Below are 24,592 nucleotides of genomic sequence, written 5' to 3'. Positions count from 1 at the left end.
CAGACAACTTGCCATGTAGGAAGGCGTTTTTCACATCAAATTGTTACAATCAGAGAGGAGAATTTGTATTCATTCATGTCTTTGCAACCTCTATACGTACATATTTATACAAGCCAACTAATCTTTACAATCCCTACAATTAAGCCTATCTAATCTCTAAGTTAGGAAAGAATAGATAAATTAGAAAAGAATATCAATTACAAGATAATTACATGATCTCCGTGATTCACAGTAATCAAGAGTGATTCGCGATAACGGGATATCGTAACACCTCGCAACTATTTGTTGGCTTAGATTTGCCTAAAACCCTTTATTACGGAAGAAATGGGAACCAAAGAGGCAAATTAATTGCCGAGAGTATTTCGGGGAGAACACGCACACAGGAACCAGAGCAATGGGGAAAGCACTCCCAGATTTTTCTCATTCCAACAGTTCTAGAGATTTCTTATTTGACTTTTACGACTTTTTTCATTGTTCTTATTTAATTTTTGATGCATTTGTTAGTTCTGCGCCAAATTTTTGTGGATTATTGATTCGTTTTAATGAGAAGACTCGGAAAAGTAAAAACGTAAGACACAAAACTAACAAACGCGAACATAATTCAAATAAGGACAAAACAAAACAAAAATAGAAAAAGTTGTTAGTGGAATGGGATCTAAGACTAGACTATTAGACCTTACTTGGCCTACAAATTTCACACATTAACCCAACTATAAAACAACTTAAACAAGACCCAATTATAACATTTTATGGCCAAAATTAAACATCACATTTTCGTCCAAATACAAAAATACAAGAAGACATTATTTTCAACACTCCCCCTTAATGACTACTTAATTGTGTGACACCCACTTTTCTCTAAAGTATTGAACTTTGAAACTTATCCTTTGAAAGCGCATTGGTGAAGATGTCTGGATGTATTGATGCTGAGCATAAAAAAGAACAGAAAACCTTCTTTATAGAGTTTTTCGTAAATAAGGATTTACGAAGCCCAATCACGTCCATCCAAAGTATTTTTGAATAGTCTGGATTGAAAATCAATTATGACCGGTCATAATTGAAAATGAATCTCAACCATTGATTGCACATATGAACGGTTGTGATTGCACCAATCCGTGAACAACTCCGTGAATAAGGTTCTCTCAAAAAAGAAACGTTGTATTGAGGGTTTCCAAAAATGCCACTTCAATTCATATCAAACTAATCACAAAAAGACACACCACCCAAAATGAAGTCACTGGATCAACTTGGCAATTTCTTCCTAGATTGTTTTCATTAGCTTCTCCTGCTTGAAACCTATCAATATTATATATGTGTTCACAACAGCAGACTGCCAAACTCCCTTAACAAATTGGCTAGTGAATAAAGCAAGCTATTTTTAACTATGAAAGCGTGAAAGCCAAATAATACAAGCAATAACTTCTCACAAGACAATTAGATGTAGTAATATTTATTGAACAAGTCACGACCTTTCCTCACTCTATCTTGATAAAAAGTCTACAAACATGCAATAGTCCAAAAGACAGTACTCTATTATATCACTACAACTAGTAGAAAGAGCAACTCAATAGATAGACACAAGTTCATTCATTGATCTTCAATTGGCATCTCTTGAGGAGTTAAGAAAGGCTTGGGAGGCATTCCAAGAGCTTCAGCAGTTCCTTCAAGCATCTCTACAACTTTGTTCATCGAAGGACGATCGCTAGGTCTCATTTGGATGCACCATAAAGCCGTTATAACCATCTTCCTCACCATCTCCCTTTCCTCGTCCGTGGCTTCTCCCATATCGATTTCCTTTCCTTCTTTGAATTGGTCATATACCCAAGATGGGAAGTAAATTTGGCTCGTGTGATCGGCGAATGCATTCAAGTTCCTCCTCCTGCCTGCCATTTCCATCAACAACATCCCATAACTGTAAACATCAGCTTTGTATGAAACATGTCCAATGTTTTTGTAGAATAACTCTGGAGCCATGTAGCCCATTGTTCCTCTTGCCGCAGTAAGAGACACCATGCTATCATCTGTTTGATTTAGTTTTGCAAGCCCGAAGTCCGAAACTTTTGGATTGAAATTCTCATCTAAAAGAATGTTGTGAGGCTTGATGTCAAAATGTAGAATTTGCATATCACAACCTCGATGCAAATATTCAATCCCACGCGCCACTCCAACAGAAATGTCATACATTTGCTTGCAACTCAAGGAGATGTTTTCTTCTTGAGAGAATAAATATTTCTCAAGGGAGCCATTAGGCATGAATTCGTAAACAAGAGCTCGTTTAGATCTCGTAGCACAGAATCCAATCAATCGAACCACATTGACATGATGAATCCTTCCGATGGTAGCAACTTCATTGATGAATTCTTGTCCATTGGCTTTGGACTTTTCTAAAATCTTTATTGCCGCGACATAACCGCTTCGGAGCTTTCCTTTGTATACAGAACCATAGCCTCCTTGTCCCAACTTGTCCTTGAAACCTTTGCTCATCTTATTTATTTGGGAGTACGAGTACCTAATCGGCATCAGGTTGTTCTGACTTTGTAGGAAACCTTCAATGGTATCGAACATTGATAAATGTCTTCTCCTAAACTTATAGATTAAAAATGCCAATAGGCATAAAATCCCACATGTGGTTCTTGCTGCAAGGATGCCTCCTGCTCAGGGTAAAGTAAATATGACCAAATACGAAACCAAAAATAATAATAATACAAAACAAAAACAACTTCCAGGTCTTTGCCATTACCGCCAATGCATGTCCTAGAATTATGGTATATAATGGCCACTTTTTGTTCTTGAATCGCATCAAATTAATGAGATTTTTTAATTTTTTTTAACCGAGGAATAACCCTACTGCCGAGCCACTATTGGACCCAACTGCACAATCCAAATCTCAGGGGAGACTAACACAACAACTCACCGCCATGGCCCCCCACTTAAATCATGATTTGTCTCCAGGGGGAATCGAACCCTGCTATGTTGCAAGCGCAGGTTCGCCCTTACCATATTGACAACCCATGAGATTTTGCATCTTTGAAACAGTGCTTCACATTCCCACAATTTGTGTAGAATCCCAAATAAATCAAGAAAATTTAAGCCTAAATTTATCCCTGATTCCCACTGCTTATCCCTTCCCTTCCCTTCCCTTTCCAGTCCAACCCAACAGTATCAGAAAATATTGATCCCTAAATTTAAATTGTGGAATTTGCACTTACACCCCTCATACTATCACTCATTTGAAGATATACCCATTGTACAAATTTTTCTTCTTTCACTTCAAAGTACAGGGGTGCAAGTGCTTAAAATTTAAGTATAACGGGTGTATATTTAAATTGGTGATAGTACAGGGAGTGTAAGTACAAATACCCAATTTAAAATCCCAAAACTCCGCCTAAACTTGCACATATTTTCCTTCTTCATGCATTTGTAAGTGATTTTCTCAAGTTTTTGGCCAGTAAAGGACAAGTGGTACTGCATATAGATCTCACCTATAACTGTGAACCCACGAACTTTGAACCCCTCTGGAAGCAAATAATCTGCAATAAACATGTTCTATGTTTCAGTCAACCGCGCGATCAAAATAGTTCCATAGAAGTATGAAATTATAACTCTGTCGTCTAAGAGGCATTTACAAGTCTTACCATAATTAAGTTCGGTTGATCTAAGGAGTTAGAATATAAGATCGAGCCATTAGAATTGATGAGACCAAACTCGCAGCCAAGAGGAAAATTCGTCCCTTTAATTTCTTAAACTCTTTAACATTTGAAAAAATAGGTAATCTCGGAAAAGTATTTTTCATTTTAAGTGCATGAGGAGATGACTAAATTTTAGTATTGAACATGTTTTTTTTTTATCTTATAAAGTAAAGTAAATGTTGTTTAATATTCTCTTTTCATGAATCTAACTAACATGTCTTACAAACTTCTCACATTCCCATATTAGGTCTATAAATGTAAGGTGAAAATTATGCAGCAATTACATTAAAGGTATTGAACAAAATTCACTATGCCAAAATTCTTGTAAGATGGTGATCAGGCATGAGACATAGGTGCTGTCTTCCTCCTAATTAAGATCACGTGCTCGAAACCTCTCAGGTTTTATCAACTTTTACAAGACCCGTCCATACGGAGCTTGCAGGGATACTCAAAAGGTTTCATACAGTAACAACAACAACAATACCTCCTTCCCTTAATAAAATTTTACTTTTGCCGATTAAAAAGGAAAAAAAAAAACAATAGTAATAAAAGAGGACCAAAGTAATCTTTTATAGTTGCTGACTTGCAGGGATACTTGTGGCTATCAGGTTACAACAACATTTCAATAACATACTGTACGCTAAAAGAGTAAAAACAGATGAGACAGAGAGCACTTACTATAGAAAATAACCTCCAAGCGACCTGCAATTTTTGAGGGAATGAATTACATTCAACATACAAGTAGTTGTGTTTTGCTAATCGTCGTATGTTTACTTACCGAAAAAACTTCACAAGAATGCAACGTGCATAGCCTCTACTTTAAAGCTCCCTTTGAATGGAGGGATTTCATAAGAAAGGAAAAGAAATGATTGATTTCTAGCCAAATCATTCATTTGAATTGAGCATTTTGGTAAAAAATATTAAGAGAAAAATACAAAAATAATTTTTTTAATTGGCTATTTCCATTTCTCATCAGAAGTGGTGAGATTAGGTGAGAATGGACTCCCCTTTCTCACCACATCCATCCGAGGAGGCTCTTTGAGAGATTAGTAATTACTGCTTGAACTTTTGTGGAGCAGCAAGAGTTCTCGAATAGGAAATCTTACGCACATGGAAAGGACCCGTTTTTGAAATCGCTTCTGCTAAAGCAGTATTTGTAGCAAGTGGCAGCTGTTGAATTAAAAGACTCAATATCGCAATAGGCTCGACGTCCTTGGCAATTTTCACAGAGAATGGACAGCCAGGAAAGCTCAAACCCATACTCCAATTTACTGTGGAAATCCGAGAAGGAGAGGTTTGCTTCGCCTTTATCGGCTGGCCATCGCAACGTCGACATAACTATCTCGTCTATTTTGCACTGATCCGCCACATCCGAAGCGCTTAAGTTAGTCCCGAACAGAAAGTAAGAATAGCGCCTCTTTTCCCCCGAGGAGAGCGAATCGGAATAGGAAAAAGTTGGTTTTTCAATACAGCTAGAAGCACTGGTGTAACTGTCCGTATAGAGTGGAGGTTTTCTTACTGGCTTTTCGCAATCTATCCATAATGCTACAGCCATATTCCATGGGATTTCATCAAATATATCACGAATATAAAATTGCTCTTCCATCAGCAAAGAATATGGATTTGCGTCAGAACTGCTAGTGAAGTTGAGATACGATATGTAATAAAGAGGGAGGGAGGAGCAATCTCCGTGTCGTAAGCCGACATCGACTAGTCGGATTGTATGGTTGTCGTAGTTGATTGCGCGGACCAAGTATTTTGCAGGGGAAAACAAGTAAAGCACAAGACGATCCTGCACGCATTCCAGTTCGTATTTCTTTTTCCCGCAGTTCTCTGGGTCTCCTTTCACTCGAAATGGGTGCTTGATGGGGATATTTCCACAAGATGAGACACAATTGGGACTTGTTTTAGCACAGCAGTTGCCCAAAAACAGGGGAACAAGAAGAAGAAGGCTACGGGTTTTGTAGACATCGGAGAGAAGCCTTCTGCTAGACATAGGAGAGAGAGAGAGAGAGAGAGAGAGAGAGAGAGAGAGAGAGAGAGAGAGAGAGAGAGAGAGAGAGAGAGAGAGAGTGAGTGAGTGAGTGAGTGTGTTATATGATCAATCTTGCAGTTTAACATGGCTTCCCAGAAGTAAACTAAAAAGCAATTGTGTGCCATATACCAAAAATATGTGCAAAATGCACCAAAAACAAGGAGAGTCATTTTGTCACTCCCTAAATTTTTAATCCCACTCTTCAGGAGAGTGTCAAAATCAACCCATATTAATTTGTTACTCTCCAAAAGTTAATAATTTGAAGAGTGGCAAAATCAACTCATATTGATTTTGGCGCTCTTCATGAGAGTGTCGTTAACAATTTGGAGAGTGACAAAATCACTCCCAAAACAAAGCATAGGATTCCTATATATGGTACTCACCAATGTGTACCATACTTTGCACGACCTTGACGTAAAGACTTGAGGTCCTTTGAGTTAAAGAAGAGGGAGATATAGAAGTACTCCACATCAGTGTATCATCGATGACGAAGAACAAACTGATGATCTTCCTCTTCCTCTTATTCTTCTTCCTGTTGCAGGCAGGAGTTGGAGCCCAAGCAGACGACCGCGATCGGGATGTTGAGTGCCTGCCCAAGAGGTGCAGAGCCGAGGGCCCAGAAATTCGGTTCCCGTTCTGGCTAAAGGATCGTCAGCCAGACCGCTGTGGCTATGGGCCTGACTTTGCTCTAACCTGCTCTTCCACCGAAAGCAACGAAACCCTGCTTGACAGCCCATTTTCTGTCAAGGTAGTGGTCAAAGAAATCAATTACTATTGTCAGATCATAAGATACGAGCTCTACGGTACTTACGATCCGCACGATCAGCAAAACCTACGCTTAATATTCGACAGTACCTCTCCCTTCAGTCCCTTCCAATTGTGGCTCAACACTGTCCCTGACCGCTACGGAGCCCGTTGTCGCTACTACCCGGGATATTTTGATCGATACGGTTATACATATGGTGCGTCGTTCTGTGAATGCCCTATGTTCAGTTGTCCCTCCTCCTTAGAAGATCCATTTACATATCGTTATTATAACAAATATGCACCACTTCCATGGCTTAGCCGTCCAGGTCACAAACTCTATTTGTTGAACTCGGATTATTTGATCATGAGGACCCTGTTGAATTGTTCAAAGATGCATACTCTATCAGTTCCATGTTTTGATCTGTCTCGAGAGGGATACAATTCTGAGGGCTTACGGGGCTGGTCAGCCTGGTCCGAACCAAGTTGTGTTAAATGTGAAGAAAAGGGCACGTATTGCAGATTGAGTAGGAGCAATCACAGCAAGTTGAAGGAAACCGAATGCTTCGACATCCGTAAGCAGCCAAGAGGTACTCCTCATTCATCTCCTCCTACGGAAAATTAAAGTTTAACTTTTTCTTCGCGCTTTCAGTTTATTTGCTTATTCAGTTAATTAAAAAGCTCAGAATAAACTTCTTCAAGTTCGGTTTTAGAAGCTTGTTTGAAGTTATTATAGTTCTAAATTAAAAAGAGGTAGGTTACTATCAATCTCCTCACAAATAGAACACATATAAGACTTGCTGTGGTTGGGAGGAGGCACTGCTTGTGCCATATAGTATTCACCTCTGTGAGTACCACGTGGAGCTCGCTCGGCGCATCCGAGACGTTAATTGCATTTTTCGACGGCTTGGATTCGGAGAGAGAAAAATGAGAGAAAAAGTGTTTGGGTGAGAGGAGAGAGAGAGTTTCAATCCGAATTGTCCAAAAGTGTATTGGACGGCCCCGGACGTGCCGATCGATCAGGTACCACGTGGGATATACCCACCCGGCACCAAAAAATTTCTCACCTTTGAGGCTTTGTTCCATCAGTTCTACCTCTATGATTATTAATCTCCCCACAAATAGAATATATACTTGTAAAAAAAAAACAAATAGAATATATATATAGATATATATATATATATATTTATTTAGATTCCGGCAGTCCTATAATATTTGTCCGGTCCGCAAAACGGAGACATAAAATTAATACTATTTTTGTAAGAAAAGTTGAAAAAAAATTCAACAATTTACTAGATCTCGACGAGTTCTTTTAGCTTATGAAAAAAATTTAAATTTCTTCTCGAAAGAAATGCATTATTTTGTAGTCCTCGTTTCGCGGACCGGACAAATATTATGGGACGGAAGGAGTATATATATATATATATATATATGAGATTGAGATTTGGGGTATTTTTTTGGGTGTCTCTTGAACCGCCGCGTATATATATAATGTTTGGATTTTATGTATCCCCTTGTATGATTATTGATTAGTGCTTTCTATATGATCTTAATTATTCAGGTGAAACGAAAAGACCACATGATCAAACAGGTGAATTCTCTCTCTCTCTCTCTCTCTCTCTCTCTCTCTCTCTCTCTCTATATATATATATATATATATATATATATATATATATATATATTGCCTTTGTAATTTTGTTGTTTAAACTTGCAGGTTTGATCCCGACTAGTCTTTTTGTCCTTGTTGTACTAGTCATAGCTACATATTTTATCCACGGAACAAGCAATTTAAAGAAAGAGGATCAAGTAAAGATCGAAAGGTTTTTAGAGAATTACAGGGCTCTCAAGTCTACAAGGTACACATATGCTGAGATAAAGAAACTTACACATAATTTCAAGGACAAACTCGGCCAAGGAGGTTATGGAATAGTTTACAAGGGAGAGCTTTCCAAAGATGTTCCTATTGCAGCCAAGATCCTTGACAACTTCACTGGTAATGGCGATGACTTCATCAACGAAGTGGCAACGATAGGTACGATCCACCATGTCAATGTGGTTCGCTTAGTCGGATATTGTGCAGATGGGTATAAAAAAGCTCTTGTTTACGAGTATTTGCCGAATGATTCTCTAGAAAAGTTCATATCATCTGATCATAAAAGAGCTTCACTTGGTTGGGAGAAGCTCCAAGGTATTGCTCTAGGCATAGCCAAAGGAATTGAATATCTTCACCAAGGTTGTGATCAAAGAATCCTTCATTTCGATATTAAGCCTCATAACATCTTGTTAGACAAAAATTTCATTCCCAAAATTTCTGATTTCGGGCTAGCCAAGTTGTGCTCAAAAGAACAAAGCGTTGTATCCATGACAGCTGCTAGGGGAACCGTGGGTTATATTGCACCGGAGGTGTTCTCTAGGAATTTCGGCAATGTGTCGCACAAGTCAGACGTTTATAGTTTTGGAATGGTGTTGCTTGAAATGGTTGGAGGGAGGAAGAAGAATATTGATGTCAGTGCAGAAGTTTACTTTCCTGAATGGATTTATAATCGTTTAAATTGTGAAGAAGTAAATAACAATGAAGCTGAGGAAGGCGGAGATGCCAAGATTGTTAAGAAGCTAACAGTTGTAGGACTTTGGTGCATCCAGTGGTACCCAGGAGACCGGCCTTCAATGAAAGCTGTGGTTCAAATGCTTGAGGGAGATGGAGATACCTTGGGCATGCCCCCGAATCCCTTTTCTACCACCAATGGGTCAATTACAAGGGGAAACATGGGCGGAAGGCATTTTAGCACTACGTTAGAGATAATTTCTGAATCCGATTGAGATCGAGAAGTGTTGCATAATTGGACAGCGTTTTTAGGGGTGTCAAATGCGCTATCTTTAATTTGTTTGTGAGTATCGTGTAGAAGTCTGGACTCATCTATATATTGTTGTACCCTTATTCAAATGCTATTTACGACTGGTAGAATAAACTCGAAATTAATTTTTTTGGATTTCTATGAGAGTCAAGTAAAACAATGGTGTATGCATAGTTTTGCTTTGTTGGTTATTTGTGAATCGCTTTGTTTTCTTTTTTTCTCCATTTAATTAAGAGCCATAAGAAGGATGAAATTGTAATTTACTACTCTAGGACTTGAACTCATATAGGGAGTAAAGCACCTCAAAACATTTATTTATTTATTTTTTGATAAGCAGCACCTCAAACATTAGATCTTCCACTTTTTCATTGTAGAAGCTCACACGGCAAACTTGGTCATCAAAAACTACACCCAATTTAATTTTGCAATTGAAAAATGGACTTGCTTTTGAAAACTAAAAAGGTTAGTACAAATTAATTTGGAAGAGAAATGATGGTTATCACTTTTCAGATAAATTGTGTCTAAAAGTGAGATGAAATTAGTACATTACTTTTAAAATATTTACAGAAAACTTAAAGTATTTATCCATATCTTTTGCATATACATACTGTGATTTTTTTTTAATCAAATATTCCTCTCATGAAGTTTTAGATTCAAGGTGATTTGAAGAATTTGAACATAGCCTGGAAGTTTTAGTTTTAGAGATTTTCTTTTTTCATCAACCAAAAAGAAAAAAAGAAATTAATTAATCGTCGACAATGAAAGTATAAACATGAAAGGATTTATCAAAGGGCATGAAAGCATCATAACAGGAGGAAGCATCCCAGCTAGCTAGATTTGGACGGTCGCCCTTGATAATCAGATTTGTATACCCGCCAAAACCCCAAAGGAAAACACAGTTGAAAAGGAACCAACCAAAATATGTCTCTACCTAGGGCCAAAAATGATATGAAAGCAAAACTTCCAATGTCCAAAACTAGTAGCAACCTCCATTAATTAGCAGCTCTGAATACAGTTCATTGTTACTATTCCAACCACAAAAAGCTTCCCCAATACTATTACACCATCCAAAATGTTTGCCGTAGAGATCGATACTGTATAGCTTTTGGAGTTTCAGTATTTTCAATTTCAATAGAAATCTTCTCTTATCTGTCCATATTTGTTAGATGGGTCTTGAGTCTTGACTCAGCTATACAAAAAAATCTTTCAATTACTAATGACTATGTTACTAGAACTCCATAAAGCAACAAGTCACATGTCATTATCATAGAATTAATGAGAATAGTCTTTCCTCATCTTTCCCCGTTGGTTCCGTTTATATAAAAATGTGAGCTCGACTCGTTCAAAAAATCTTTTGATCACTCATGGCCATGCATATTTCTTAGAGTCCATAAAGCAGCAAAGACTAGGAAAAACCGTTAAGTAATTATCAGAGAAGTCAAGAATAGCATCTCCTTATCTTTCCATCTATGTTTTGTTTTATTATAATGTGGGCCTGATTAGAAAATTTTTGCAATCAACGATGGCCATGTCCTTGACACTCTGTACAAAAGTTAGCGAAGACTTGTCAAATCCAATTCAGTGTCATTATTAGAGAATAGTGCTTGTTAGAAAAATCTTGCAATCAGACTCTGTAAAGCAGAACAGACTTGGTAATGTCACTTGTAGTGAATTATTGACAATTTTGTCTTCGTCTCCATCGGTTTTAGGTTACGTTTGTTTGGATGTAAAATATTTTACCCATTTTTCATTGTTTGGCTAGTAAAAGAAGGGTGAAAATATTCTCAAGGGAAAAGATTTTACACCAATGGGGTGAAAATATTTTCCTCTAATTTGGGTCATAAGTCATTTTTGCATTTCACATCAGATCGTTCGATATTTTCCAAAACCGCGTATTCCCTTTCCTTCTTCTCCCAAATCATATTAGATTCAAAATGAGAGAGGAGGAGGAGAGAGAGAGTTACTTGATTAAAATATTTTAGAATCTCTTGAAAAGTATTTTTCATATATGTGCCAATCAAACACCAAAAAAATATAAATTAAAGTTCATTTTGCAAAAAAATATTTAACATTGTAAAACATTTTACATCGAAACAAACGGAGCCTACTTCCGCTTCCATCCTCCTCTCCAACCTTCAAATCTATGTCCAACTGTCACTAAAACCCTAACCCCCCAATCCTAGAGTTATATATTCTATTTCAAACTGGAGTGCAATTTTGTTCACCCTTCCTATTATTAGTTGAAATATTGTAAATCACACCACAAGTGATGTCATGTTTACCTCTATAATACACTTTTTGGGTAAACATAAACCTTCTCCTGTTTCATTGTTTTCCCTTTAGTAGAGATTTAGCGCCTACGAAGTTCGTCGAAACGCTTCTTTGACTCCGAACTCTAAACGTGTCAGCAGAGTTATCAACTTTGTATGTGGTCCATAAAATCTCCTTTCGATTATCTTAGTTCTTAATTTTGTAAAGCTTGGTCTTGGAACAACAATCATGCGAAAAAAAGGCCCAGTTGAATACTTTTTGTAAGTAGTCGATCAAATTATTTGATTCATATTGATACAAATTTCAAGACTAATTAAATCTTTGAACCAAGACAAGTCATGTTATCCGATCAAGCACTTACGTACGAAATTCCATTAAATTGATTTTTCGTATGATTTGATGGAAAAGTAAATCCTACAAAAGGAATCAATCATTAAATTCATACAAAGAAGTGAGTAATAACCTTCTTGCTGCATGCGTTGAATTTGGTTCACTATGTGAAGAACCACGACTCACTTTCATAGTATTTTCGGGGTTGTTCTGGAGCATATTCACTACCGAATCACATTAAATGTTTTCCTAATTCTTGTTGTACCTCAGAGGTACACAATATGTACTCTCCGCTTACCCATTCAGAGTAGTCCTTTTGTTGTACATAGAGATGAAGTTAGCTTGACTGGATATTTTTCTACGCCTTTAGAACTAACTTCGATTTTAGGCTATTTAATATAATGAGTTACACTTTTAATTGTTTGTGCCTTTTGCTGTGATGCCCTGGAGCTTGGATACTTCATCAACTATATATTTAATCCCATTATCTGATTCTTTGGATTTGATTTTCTAGCTGCCCCATAGATGATTAGTTACTCCAAGTTATAATTTTCTGCTTTATAGACGTATCCTATCTGCACCTTTATGCTTTTCTTTTCCATCTTTAAGGTCTTGTGGTAACTCTAAGGTTTCTCTAGAAGATCCATCGGTAGAATGAGCAAGTCAATTGATTCCATGGCACAAGATGCTTATGCTTATGCTTATGCCTGTGCCTCTGTTAGCTCCATGCACCACATTTTAAAGGCTTTACAAGACCAGCAAGCATATAATCCGGGCTTGATCTTTCTGCTACTCTGATTAAAATACATGGAGAACATCATTTGATCATAAGTATATACCTTTTCTGTTTTATAGACATTATGTCGGAAATTCTTGATACGTACGCCATGGAAGGAGAAAGAAAATTCCTACTATAGATCTTGCCATATCCAAGTGCAAATGCTTGTTTTAAATCTTCGAGGATTGTGTTAAATTTGGGAGGGGGACGACAATTAATAGATAACTGTTCAACTATAGATCTTATCGTTGTGTCTTATCGTGTCTTATCGTGTCTTGGGAGTTGGGAATGACGAAAATTCCTACTATAGATCTTATCGTGTCTTGGGAGTTGGGAATGACGTTTTTCAAGAAGTATAAGAGAAAGAACCAATTCTATCTGTCTATTTTCTTTTGGGATCAGATCCTCTCTAGTTTTGGAGATGACTATACTGGTGCAACGTTGGTTTTTTTGGTTCCGGTCTAAGACCCATTTGGGTGATCGAATACCGTTCATGTTGTAGAGTTTGTCAAGAAATTCAACCATTTGAAACTAATAGATAACTGTTCAACAAGCGATCGATTGGTATTTCTCTTAAAGATTGGGTTATGAATAGTATTTGATTTCTCACTCTGTTTTTTTAAGGATAAAAGTTTTTTTGAATTCATGCTAAACGAAGACTAATTAACATGAGTATTGGTCGAAATAATCTTCTTGACAATCTCCACAAGATTGAATGATAGTGATCATCAAAATGGGTCCTGAATGTGCCCCGAAATTCTTAAACTTGACCTACGCAGGGAGGAGCCGGTCCCTTTATTTTTTGCCCGAGTCCCTGAATCCTACACAATGAAAATTCAGACTGACTGTGTCTTTTCTGCAACTATGAATCGCAATTTCAATGCAAAAAAAAGCACACAATTGAGGGAGTTTTGGTTGGAACTTGGAATTCTCCAAAATTCCTGTTTAGTTGCAAGAGGCCGTACTCTTTCCCATAGTTTCTGTGAGTTTGTCGGTTAATTTTCTGATACTGTATTGTAGAGGCATTTTATCCGCGGCATTGCCAGGAATGCAATCCGATGGCGTGGCACTTACGAAGGTTCAAAAGATCAAGTATCTGATTATAATGTCGGGGGGCAAGCACGGCGGAACAGGATCCAAGTTTTGTACTTCCATCTTTTGATGTCGATCATATTATTGACCTGTAACTTGAACCGTATTGCAAGACTCAATCGGTAATTGTGCATTGCAATCTCTCTTATTTGCGATTTACAGGTGAAGCAGATTTCTTTAAAGAATCAGGGATTGAGTTATTGGATGCATTTGTCGATCTGCTTGTGATCCATCATCAAAAAGGGCACACAATAGCAAGACTTGGTTAGTATTACGCAAATATATCCGTCTCTCACATACAACTTCCCAATATATGTGCTCAACAAATGCTGATTGTGTAGCATAGAGGCGTAAGATTTCCGAGGAATTTAAATGCATTTTGAACAGGTTAAAACACGTTTGAATCAATTGACTCATTCCCTGATCCACTATCAAGATTTGTGAACGACATGAAAACCATTCTTCAAAATCCTAGAACAGAACGGTGGTTGAACCTAATCGGCCATCAGTAAACTTACTGTGTAGTTGTTGGCTTGTTTCCCGTATATGTTTACGACTTGGAAGCAATTTCAGATATGATTGAGGAAAGCTTTACACTGGTGTTTTGTTTCTGTCAATGTCCCATACATTAACTGGCTGTAAGAACTAATTGTGATTTGCATTTTCGGGTTTCGTATTTGAACAAATGAGAAAGGTCTGAAGACGATGCTCAGCTTCATCGAAAAGATTGAGGAGATGTAACTGCAGCCAACAATCGAATTTGTCTGAAATGATACCGCGCGCAAATCTAATTTTCGTCTTACCATATCGTGATTTTAACGGAATTATGCTATGAAGGATAATGCATCTGGGACCCCAAGATGTGTATTCGTTATGTCTTATTTTGAGAGTACAATAACTATGAAGGGTTCGAATTTTACCGACCCTAAAGAGGGTTAGCATTTATTCAACTAGAATTTCACTGTTTTCAGAAAAATATACAATTGTGAATGGTTACAATGTCTAGCATTCGTTACAAAGACTAAAGGAACAAGAATTTGACGGCATTATATCCTTAAACAAAGCTAAGAACAATCTTGTGTTCAAGAATCCGGATCCAAATTCGAGATTGGAAGAAGCCAACAAAGGACACACCAAATGGGCCAAGCCCAAAACACCAATGAGCCGAAATCCAAACACCTAAAAGGGCCAAGCCCAGAACCTAAAAACCAAAAATCCTAGTCAGATCTCTACCCTCTGCCGACCCAAGACCTGCTCCGCGGCACACAGATCCACTGCTGCCACAGCCACCGAGAAGCCATCTCCACCTCTAGAACCAGCAAGAGCGACTGCCACATGCCTACCTGCCCGACTAGATCCAAGCTTCAGAACACTGGCAAACCGCGAGCAACATCCACCAAACGAACCACCTCCGGCCGTCACACGAAACACCGAGAAAGGTTTGGAGAAAAAAATTAACTAGCTTGCCCTGCCCCAGTAAACAAAGGGAGAAAATCCTAGGAGTGGACGCATGATCATGCCACTGTGAAATGTTTTATGAAAAGACGCACAAGCGGGTACGCACGAACTTTTAATTTGTTTCCTATATGTCATATGAATGTTTCATTGGCATATAGTATTAGGATTTAGGACAGGTAGAAGTAGTTTTATTAAGAGATCCAGATAGGTCCAACGCCCGATAATTCTCGAGAGTTAAAGAGTGAAAGCCAAGAGGGAACATTCTCCCACCAACTTTCTCGCCTAACTTCTAGTAGGAAATATGCTTCGCCGCACAGTGGGCAACCCTATTGCACTCACTTTTAATTTGTTTCCTCCACGTCATATGAATGTTCCACTAACCACAACACAGCAGCCTCTGAATCACCCAAAAACAATCTCTATCTTCAACTTCTCCATCAATATATCTTCAAAATTTAATCATTCTACTTGAAGTTCAATAGCAGATCAAACTTGACAAAAACAACAAAATTTCGAACCAAAAACTGGAAAATTAAGGAAACAAAAACAGTACTAAAACACCATAACAAGCTCCAAAACATATGCCTAGATTGAGCAAGACCAAAATGAAGGTTGTGGCAAGACCTTGGCAAGCAAACCTAACAGCAGCATAGCAGCAACAACAGCTTGATAGCGTGCGCACCAAGAAATATCACCAGCAGCGCCAAATAGATCAGCACAAGGCAAAAACAGCAGCAACAGACAAGCTAAACTAAAAAAGACAAAACTGAAAATGGAGCTTAATAAATTAACTTTACTTTCACCAAAAGTTTAGAGTTATTTTTACCAGCATAAGTGCAAAGTAGAACTAAGAAGAAACAATTAATTGATTGTATCACAAGTCCCAGAAAATTGTGTAGAGTGAATTTAAGCTACTCCAAGGTGATTGTCTAGAGAGTTCAATATCACATATTCCTTCATCGATCTTGAATAGTCGATAACAGTCGACTTCTAGTGAGGGATCCCGCAAGTCCATCTTTTCTGCTTTCGTTAGTTTTTGTCTTCTAATTTAATAAAGAAGGCGTTTTTTACAACTTACCGAAAGACTTGTTAGAATACGATCCACCAGGTATTTTTAATCAAAACGGGATTCTCGGAAGATAGAAAAAGATATGTATAACTTGACTTCACAAATAGCCCATATGCCAAAGGTCTGTAGAATGAGGACAAGACCGGTTGTCAGTTGGTGATCTATCTAATAACTCAGGTGATCAATCTTTTTTCTAATAACTCAGGTGTCTCGATTGGAGGAAGTTTCAATCTAGCTAACCAACCAAATCATGGCATAGTCATTTGAATGACCACTCAAACGACCCATTTAGTAGTACTTCAACGGTCTAATTTGGACTAGTCGTAGATTGATTTAGATATTCCGCGTATTTAATTAATTCACCCTCCGAGACCTGATAGGTATATAAAACTTCTCATGGATTCTATCATTTTCGTAACAAGTTATTAGGCCGGCAATGGTGGATCCTTAACTACTAGTAGTATCATAGCACGACTTCAGTCTATGCAGTGAGAACTACCTTGAGAATCTCTACGCGTCACCTCTTGGATCCGTTGTATCAGAAAAAAATATTGTATAAAATTAAGTACTATGCCGTGGCCACCGGGGAGAAATTTGATTGCTTGTCATGGGGGGCAACGAGGACGTTGCGCATTCAAAAAAATTTTTTTTTGAAGGAGATGGTGACATTCGTGACGTACGTTGTACATCTAAGGAGAAACACTACCTAGCTGGGACCAATAATAACTTGAGCTTGGTTTTGGGCCATATGATATGGCGTACTGTCACAACTTATTAGGTTAGCATTTGTCGATTATATAATAAAGGGTCAAGCTACAATGCGTACGTACTCTCTTGACTGGAGATTTCATATGCATCCCATAACATAATTAAAAAAAACTTGCGTAACATTCACCACGAAACAATATAACATTTTTTTTTTTAAACTAAAAGAGACGTAACATTTTGGAGAATGAAAGAGGCATATATATGACATTTCACCAAAAAGAGACGTAACATTTTACTGGAACAAGTGTAACAACTACATAGGTGCATACATTAATTATGTGCCCTTCATCATAAAAAGAGTAACATTCACCAAATTAGTCGTAACATTTCATCTAAGTTGGCGTACTATTCCTCAAACATAGGCATAACATTAGGTACATTTGGTTCAATTAATGAAATGAAATTGACAATGAAAGAAAATTGATGTTGGAATGGAATTGGATGAAATGAGATTGAAATATCCATTCCCATTCCCAAGTTTGGTGGTGCTAAGAAATAGTCGTTCTCATCCACAATGAAATGGTGTGTCAATAGTAATTTTGGTGTGTCAATAGTAAATTTTGGTGTGGCAATAGTGAATATTAGAGTGGCAATAGTAATTTTTGTATGACACTGGTAATTTTGGTGTTACAAAAGAAATGGAATGGCAATTTCTTTATTTTATTTTTTTTAGTTGAATGACAATTCGTCTAATAAGTTGAATAATAATTCCATTTAGAATGATCATTCCATCAATTGATGGTGAACAAAACATACGAATAAGTATATCATTGAAATGACCGTTCTGTTTCAACGTTGATTTCATCGAACCAAATATACCCAAAAAGTAAGGGCATATATTGTAGCATTCCCCTTTTAATTTACTAGTTGGTTCTCCAACACCTATCCACATTTTTGCAGCTACTCATGTATATTTATACACATTCTCTATTCCTTAAGGGTCCGTTTGATTTGCGAGATAATACTTAGTAAGTGCAATAAAGAGAAATATATATATATATATATATATATATATATATATATATATATATATATATATATATATAGGAAAATGATTTTGTCACTCCCTTTTTTTGTTAACGCCGCTCCCCTGACTTGCAGGGGAGTGACATTAACAAAAAATGGAGTGGCAAAAGCAACGGCATATATATATATATATCGGGGCGGTTCCGTAAATAACTAATTAGACACCTAAAAAAACACATCATAGTTCTCGATCAAATTTTTATGATCCGAGCCGCTCAATGTGATCAGAACATAATTTTAAGGGTACCCGTGATATATCAGTAAAAAAAAAGGACCGGGAATGGCTCGATCTGAGCAGTTTTTAGCTTTAATTTGATGAACGGTTCAATTAAAAACTGCTCAAAACAAGTACTTTCCGGCCATATTTTTTGCTAATTTCTGGCGAACGCTCTTAAAATCACATTCTGCACACATTGAACGGTTCAGATCATAAAAATTTGATCGGAAGCTATGAGATTGAGATTTAAGGTGTTTTTTTAGGTGTTTAATTAGTTGTCTACGAAACTGCCTCGTGTGTGTGTGTGTGTGTGTATATATATACACACACACACACACTTTTTGGTATTCACTTAGTAAAAATGTCCTAAAAAGTGGTAGAATGAGGATGAGGACGATGAAGTGGATACTCCGGTGTCTGAAAGTGATACTAATGGAGCCTCTTCGGTTGCGGAGCTGATCGTAGGACAAGGGAGTGAAACCCAGTGTGATTTAGTAAGTGGTGGGACTGATTCTAAGCCCAAGGAGACTAATCTTGAAGGGGATAATTGTTGGGTGGAGGAGTATTGATCACACACTTATAATGTATGAAACTCATAAGAGAATTACACAAACATACACTCACAATATATTGAACTCACTTAATCTGAAAATAACATACAAGGAGGAGGAATTTCTCTCCCTCTGTAACTCTCTTATTCTCTTACTCCACTCATATCTTTTACAAAATCAGAATACATTCTTTTATAGGCAAATCAAGCAGACAAGTAGATAATTTTGCAATAAATGCAAAGATCACAAATTGAAATACGGAAGCTTAAATTCAATACCCACGTTTTTGTTATTGTTCTTCTTGTAGGCTTATCTAACTTTCATTCTTCACCAACTTACCCTTCCACTTGCAGGCATTCATAGCCTCCAAAACAATAGTTCCACACGTTCCAAATCAAGCTTACTGATTTTTCAACATCCCCCCTTAAGCTTGATTCTCAGAGATTCCTCATTCCAAGTATTGTCTTCATTTTTACGAAAGCTTCATGTTTGAGGGGCTTCGTAAAGATATCAACTGCTTGATCATATGTCCTGCAAGAAACTAACTCCACTTCCTTTGCTTTTACATGCTCTCTGATGAAGTGGTAGCGGGTATCGATGTGCTTGCTCCTTTCGTGATGAGTCGGGTTCTTTGCAAGCGCAACTGCAGAGCGGTTGTCGACGTAGATTTCTGTGGGCAATTTTTGCAGAAAGCCCAAATGTTTTAGCACATTCCTTAACCATATAGCATGACAAACAGCTGAGTTGGCGGCAACATACTCAGCTTCACAAGATGACAACGTCACGATCGCTTGCTTCTTGGATGTCCAAGTGAAGGCAGTATCTCCAATGAAGAAAACGAACCCTGTTGTGCTCTTCCTTTCATCCAAGTCTCCTCCCCAATCGCTATCTGAATAGCCGGAAAGATTCAGGTCACCGCCTGACTGATAGAACAATCCATCACTATGAGTCCCTTTGATGTAGCGGAGAATCCGCTTTGCTGCAAACAAATGTGACTGATCTGGTGTCTCCATGTATCGGCTGACTAGCCCAATACTATAGAGTATGTCTGGCCTAGTACAGGTCAGATATCACAGACTTCCAACCAAGCTTTTGAAATAGGTTGGATCAACATTGCCAGCATCACTTTTCTTCAGTTCCAGTCCACTATCGACTGGAGTCGTCACTGGATTGCACGTCTCCAACCCGTACTTATTCAGTGTCTCCGTGGCATACCTACTTTGGGAGATAAAAATTCCTTGTTCACTTTGCGTCACTTCAATGCCTAGGAAGTGAGCCATAAGTCCGATGTCCGTCATTTCGAACTCTTGAAACATCGTCTTCTTGAATGCTTCGAACATGGCTGGATTGTTGCCTGTAAATATCAAGTCATCAACGTAGAGGCATACATACAGCTGGCTTCCATCAGTCTCCTTCTTCATATAGAGTGCATGTTCGTAGGGGCACTTCTCGAATCCATTTTTCTGGAAGTACTTGTCAATTATGGTATTCCGTGCACGAGGCGCTTCCTTCAACCCGTATAGCACCTTCGTTAATTTGTACACTTTGTCTTCACGACCTTTCTTCACATATCCAGGTGGCTGCTCAATATACATTTCTTCTTCAAGAAATCCATTCAGGAATGCTGTCTTGACATCCAACTGGTAGATCTTCCATCTCTTCTGAGTAGCTAATACGATCATTTGCCTAATCGTATCCATTCTGGCAACAGGGGCAAACACTTCACCATAGTCTATGCCTTCTCTCTGTTTATAGCCTTTCGCTACAAGTCTTGCCTTGTATCTCTGAACCTCTCTTTGAGCATTCTTCTTAGCTTTGTAGATCCACTTTACTCCAATTGCCTTGTGACCTTTTTGGGAGGCTGGTTAGCTCCCAAGTCTTGTTCTTTTCTATGGACTGAATCTCTTCATCCATAGCCTTCTTCCATTTTCCTTCTTGGGTAGCTTCCTCGAAACTAATTGGATCACAACTGATTTGCAGACAGAACATGGTAAAATCTGCATCCATCTGATCTGTATTCTGATACAGATCATTCAAGTTCCGAATTCCTCTGGGCCTCATGTCTGAAATTTCTCGTTCAACTGGTGAGGATGGTTCACCTTGTTGTGGTGAAGAGAAACCACGGGAAGATGCTGGCTAATCTTCTGGTCTCCGAAGTACATCTCTGGTTTGTACCTGCTCTTCATCTTCAAGTGTTAGCTCCATATTCCTGGTAGCTTCTATTTGACCCCAACTCCAGGATTCATTTTCCTCGAAAATGACATCTCTACTGAAAATCACCTTCTGAGTGATGGGATTATACAACCTGTATCCCATTGTTCTGTCACCATATCCAACTAGGATACACTTAACTCCTTTGTCTTCGAGTTTGGTTCTATTTGCCTCCGGAACTTTGGCATAGGCAATACAACCAAACACTCTGAGATGACCCACACCTGGCTTGTGAGTGGACCATGCTTCTTGTGGTGTCTTCGACTGCACATTCTTCGTAGGACACCTATTCAGTAGATAGACTGCACACTGAACTACTTCAGCCCAAAATCTCTTGGGCATGTCTTTATCTTTCAACATGCTTCTAGCCATGTTGAGAATGGTGCGATTCTTCCTCTCAGCTACACCGTTTAGCTGAGGAGTATAGGCAGGTGTGCACTGGTGTCTGATTCCTTATTGCCTAAGGAATCCCTCAAATTGATCTCCAGTGTACTCTCCTCCTTGGTCTGACCGCAATGTCTTGATGTAGTAGCTACTTCCTTTCTCAACAAGAGCTTTGAACTTTTTGGACTTTTCAAATACTTCTGACTTCAATTTCAGAAAGTATACCCACGTCTTTCTGCTATAGTCATCAATAAATGTGAGTAAGTATCTATTCTGACCGTTTGAGATTGGCTTCAATGGACCACAGACATCTGTGTGTACTAGCTCGAGTGGCATGGATGCTCTCCAATCAACTTGCTTTCCAAAGTTATTGCGGTGTTGTTTGCCAAGAATGCAGCTTTCGCATATCTCATTTGGACGTTGAATATGAGGTAAGCCCTTGACCATCTTCTTATTTGCCAACAGCTTTAAGCTTTCAAAGTTGAGGTGTCCATATCTGAGATGCCATATCCAATCTTTGTCATTGATAATGGCATTGAGGCACTTTGGCGTGTCATGAAGAACAGTTAGCAGAAACATCCTATTCTTCGCCATCATTACTCGAGTAATTAGCTTCCCTCAAGCATCTGCAATCGTCAGTTGCATATCCTTTAGGCTAATTTGATAGCCTTTTTCCAGCAGCTAGCCAAGACTAAGAATATTATTCCTCATATCTGGAACATAGTAGACATTGGAGATGAATGCATTATCTCCATTCTTCCTTTTGATTATAATATCACCTCTCCGTCGAACTGGTACTTTAGAGAGGTCACTAAAAGAAATATCTCCCTGAACCTTTTCATCAAGTTCAGTAAAAAGCTGCCTTGAGCCGGTCATATGATTATTGGCTCCAGAATCAAGAAACCATGTACCTTGATCCTGCTTGGTAGGACTGTGTGCCATGAGACTCATTGAATCTCCTCTTGCTGGCTCCTTGTCTGCAAAATTGGCTGTTTCGCCAACTTGATCTTATGTTGGTCTTCCCCGGCACTCGTTGCTATAGTGACCATACTTTTCGCAATTGTAACACTGAACGTTACTTTTGTCAACGTTCAAACGGTTATTGTAACCACCTCTTCTGCCTTGTCCTCATCCTCTTGGATTATGACTTTGCTGTCCTCGTCTACCTCCTCTTGGAGCATAGTTTTGTTGTCCTCGACCACCTCCCCTTGGAGCATGATTTTGATTCCCTGCTCTGGAGAATCCTCTACCACCTCTGCCTCTGGAATTTGAATTTCCAGAGCCTTTTCCATGGGACCTATAGCCTCGTCCCCTCTGAGATGTCCCCTCTTGCTCGTACCTTCCTTTATTGAGGGATAACTTCATTTGTAGAGCTTGTTCCGGGGCTCTATCATCGTCTCTGTGCAACTTCTGTTTGTGGGCTTGCAGCGAACCCACGAGCTCTTCAATAGACATGGTTGAAACGTCTTTAAGTCGAATCTGCGATCCAAAGATTGCAAGATCTTTTTTATAACTCTCATGTCGGTGAGAGCTTCGCCATTTCTCCTCATTTGATTTGAAACCACCATAATTCGAGCATAATACTCAGAAATAGATTCTGAGGATTTCATTCGTAAAGACTCGAATTCACCTCATAGAGTTTGAAGGCGAATCCTCTTTACTTTGTCAGCACCTCTGTAGGTCTTCTGCAGCATCTCCCAAATTTCTTTGAAAGTTTTGGCGGAAGCGATGATCTCGAACGTGGCTTCGTCAAGTCCTTGATAGATGATGGACTTGGCTTTGCAATCCTTCTTTCTCTCGGTACGGAGCGTCGTCTTTTGTTCTTCCTTTAAAGCTGTTTCAACTTCTTTTGAGGTGGGTTCATCGTAACCTTCTTCTACCACCTCCATAACATCTTGAGCACCAAGCAGTGCCCGTATTTGGATGGACCAATTATCATAATTGTCCTTGGTGAGCTTTGGAATGACGGCTTGGGGTGTTCCGTTAGCCATCGAACCTGAAAAACAACAGAAATACGTCTGGCAAGGATTGAACTACAATCTTTCAAACTCCAGGGACCTAAAGTTTAATTAGGCCTGTTGAATCTGTGTTCCAGATGCACTGGATTACTCCTCCTTCTTCAACGTTACCAGAATTTAATGCTTGGTAACTACCAGACTTCAATGCTCTGCTTGAAATATCTTCTTTCACTTTGATAATAACGAAATCAGGAGGTGGGTCTGAATTAATTCACACCGAAAAAAAACTTTTGCTTGCTGAACTGTGAACTGTGATCTCCTGGTTGCATCACCGTCAGTCGGAATAAATTGATTCCGGTGGCGTTGGTATCGTCTTGGCGAGGAGATCTTGATTCGATGCTCAAAACTTGGTTTTGACCGAATCGATTTCTGGGCTGCAAAAAACAGTCTGTCTGTTTTTCTTTTTGCCAGAAAGCTGTCGCCGGAAATGCAAAGCGGCGTTTGGGTGATCGGGCTTTGTACTCAAAAAATTAATTTTGAGGGAGCTAATTTCTAGTTGAAAATAGCAGAACGTTGAAGGTATGTTTTTTTTTCATGAGAGATTTTTCGGGATAAGCCTAAGGCTTTGATACCAATTTGTTGGGTGGAGGAGTATTGATAACACACTTATAATGTATGAAACTCACAAGAGAATTGCACAAACATATACTCACAATATATTGAACTCACTCAATCTGAAAATAACATACAAGGAGGAGGAATTTCTCTCTCTCTATAACTCTCTTATTCTCTTACTCCACTCATATCTTTTACATAATCAGAATACATTCTTTTATAGGCAAATCAAGCAAACAAGTAGATAATTTTGCAATAAATGCAAAGATCACAAATTGAAATACAGAAGCTTAAATTCAATACCCATGTTTTTGTTATTGTTCTTCTTGCAGGCTTATCTGACTTTCATTCTTCACCAACTTACCCTTCCACTTGCAGGCATTCATAGCCTCCAAAACAATAGTTCCACACGTTCCAAATTAAGCTTACTGGTTTTTCAACAATAATCAGTTAGTGGCCTTCTCTGAACCTATTTAGGTCGAAATTGATACTAAGGATACATCCCAATCCTTGGCTGATGATGGAGCAATTAATGCAAGGG

General features: G+C 38.4%; 3 protein-coding genes across 3 annotated transcripts; 1 reads left to right on the top strand and 2 right to left on the bottom strand.

The window, feature by feature from the left end:
* Positions 1–1,423: 1,423 nt before the first annotated feature.
* LOC131303616 (rust resistance kinase Lr10-like) lies at positions 1,424–5,740 on the bottom strand. Its single transcript, XM_058330571.1, has 4 exons — positions 4,800–5,740; positions 4,368–4,391; positions 3,483–3,530; positions 1,424–2,651 (listed from the first exon to the last, which is right to left on the bottom strand). The coding sequence occupies exons 1-4, from the start codon at positions 5,683–5,685 to the stop codon at positions 1,588–1,590; spliced, it is 2,022 nt and encodes a 673-aa protein (XP_058186554.1). The 5' UTR covers positions 5,686–5,740; the 3' UTR covers positions 1,424–1,587.
* Positions 5,741–6,116: 376 nt separating this feature from the next.
* Positions 6,117–9,462, top strand: LOC131303618 (rust resistance kinase Lr10-like). Its single transcript, XM_058330573.1, has 3 exons — positions 6,117–7,058; positions 8,030–8,059; positions 8,183–9,462. Exons 1-3 carry the CDS (start codon positions 6,209–6,211, stop codon positions 9,286–9,288), a joined length of 1,986 nt encoding a protein of 661 aa, XP_058186556.1. The 5' UTR covers positions 6,117–6,208; the 3' UTR covers positions 9,289–9,462.
* A 13,544-nt stretch (positions 9,463–23,006) lies between these two features.
* On the bottom strand, positions 23,007–23,646 carry LOC131304763 (uncharacterized). The gene has a single exon (XM_058332131.1). It carries the CDS (start codon positions 23,467–23,469, stop codon positions 23,110–23,112), a length of 360 nt encoding a protein of 119 aa, XP_058188114.1. The 5' UTR covers positions 23,470–23,646; the 3' UTR covers positions 23,007–23,109.
* Positions 23,647–24,592: the final 946 nt, after the last annotated feature.

Source organism: Rhododendron vialii, chromosome 10a, assembly GCF_030253575.1.
Source record: "Rhododendron vialii isolate Sample 1 chromosome 10a, ASM3025357v1".
Taxonomy (NCBI): domain Eukaryota; kingdom Viridiplantae; phylum Streptophyta; class Magnoliopsida; order Ericales; family Ericaceae; genus Rhododendron; species Rhododendron vialii.
This window is presented reverse-complemented; position numbering and strand designations above follow the sequence as displayed.

Coding starts and splice junctions, on each gene's coding strand:
- LOC131303616 (XM_058330571.1), bottom strand. CDS start 5,685: ATGTCTAGCAGAAGGCTTCTCTCCGATGTCTACAAAACCCGTAGCCTT. Junction 4,392..4,799: donor CAAAAACGGGTCCTTTCCAT/GTGCGTAAGATT, acceptor CAAAAATTGCAG/GTCGCTTGGAGGTTATTTTC. Junction 3,531..4,367: donor CTTGGAGGTTATTTTCTATA/GTAAGTGCTCTC, acceptor TGTTTATTGCAG/ATTATTTGCTTCCAGAGGGG.
- LOC131304763 (XM_058332131.1), bottom strand. CDS start 23,469: ATGGCTAACGGAACACCCCAAGCCGTCATTCCAAAGCTCACCAAGGAC.
- LOC131303618 (XM_058330573.1), top strand. CDS start 6,209: ATGACGAAGAACAAACTGATGATCTTCCTCTTCCTCTTATTCTTCTTC. Junction 7,059..8,029: donor CATCCGTAAGCAGCCAAGAG/GTACTCCTCATT, acceptor TTAATTATTCAG/GTGAAACGAAAAGACCACAT. Junction 8,060..8,182: donor AAGACCACATGATCAAACAG/GTGAATTCTCTC, acceptor TTAAACTTGCAG/GTTTGATCCCGACTAGTCTT.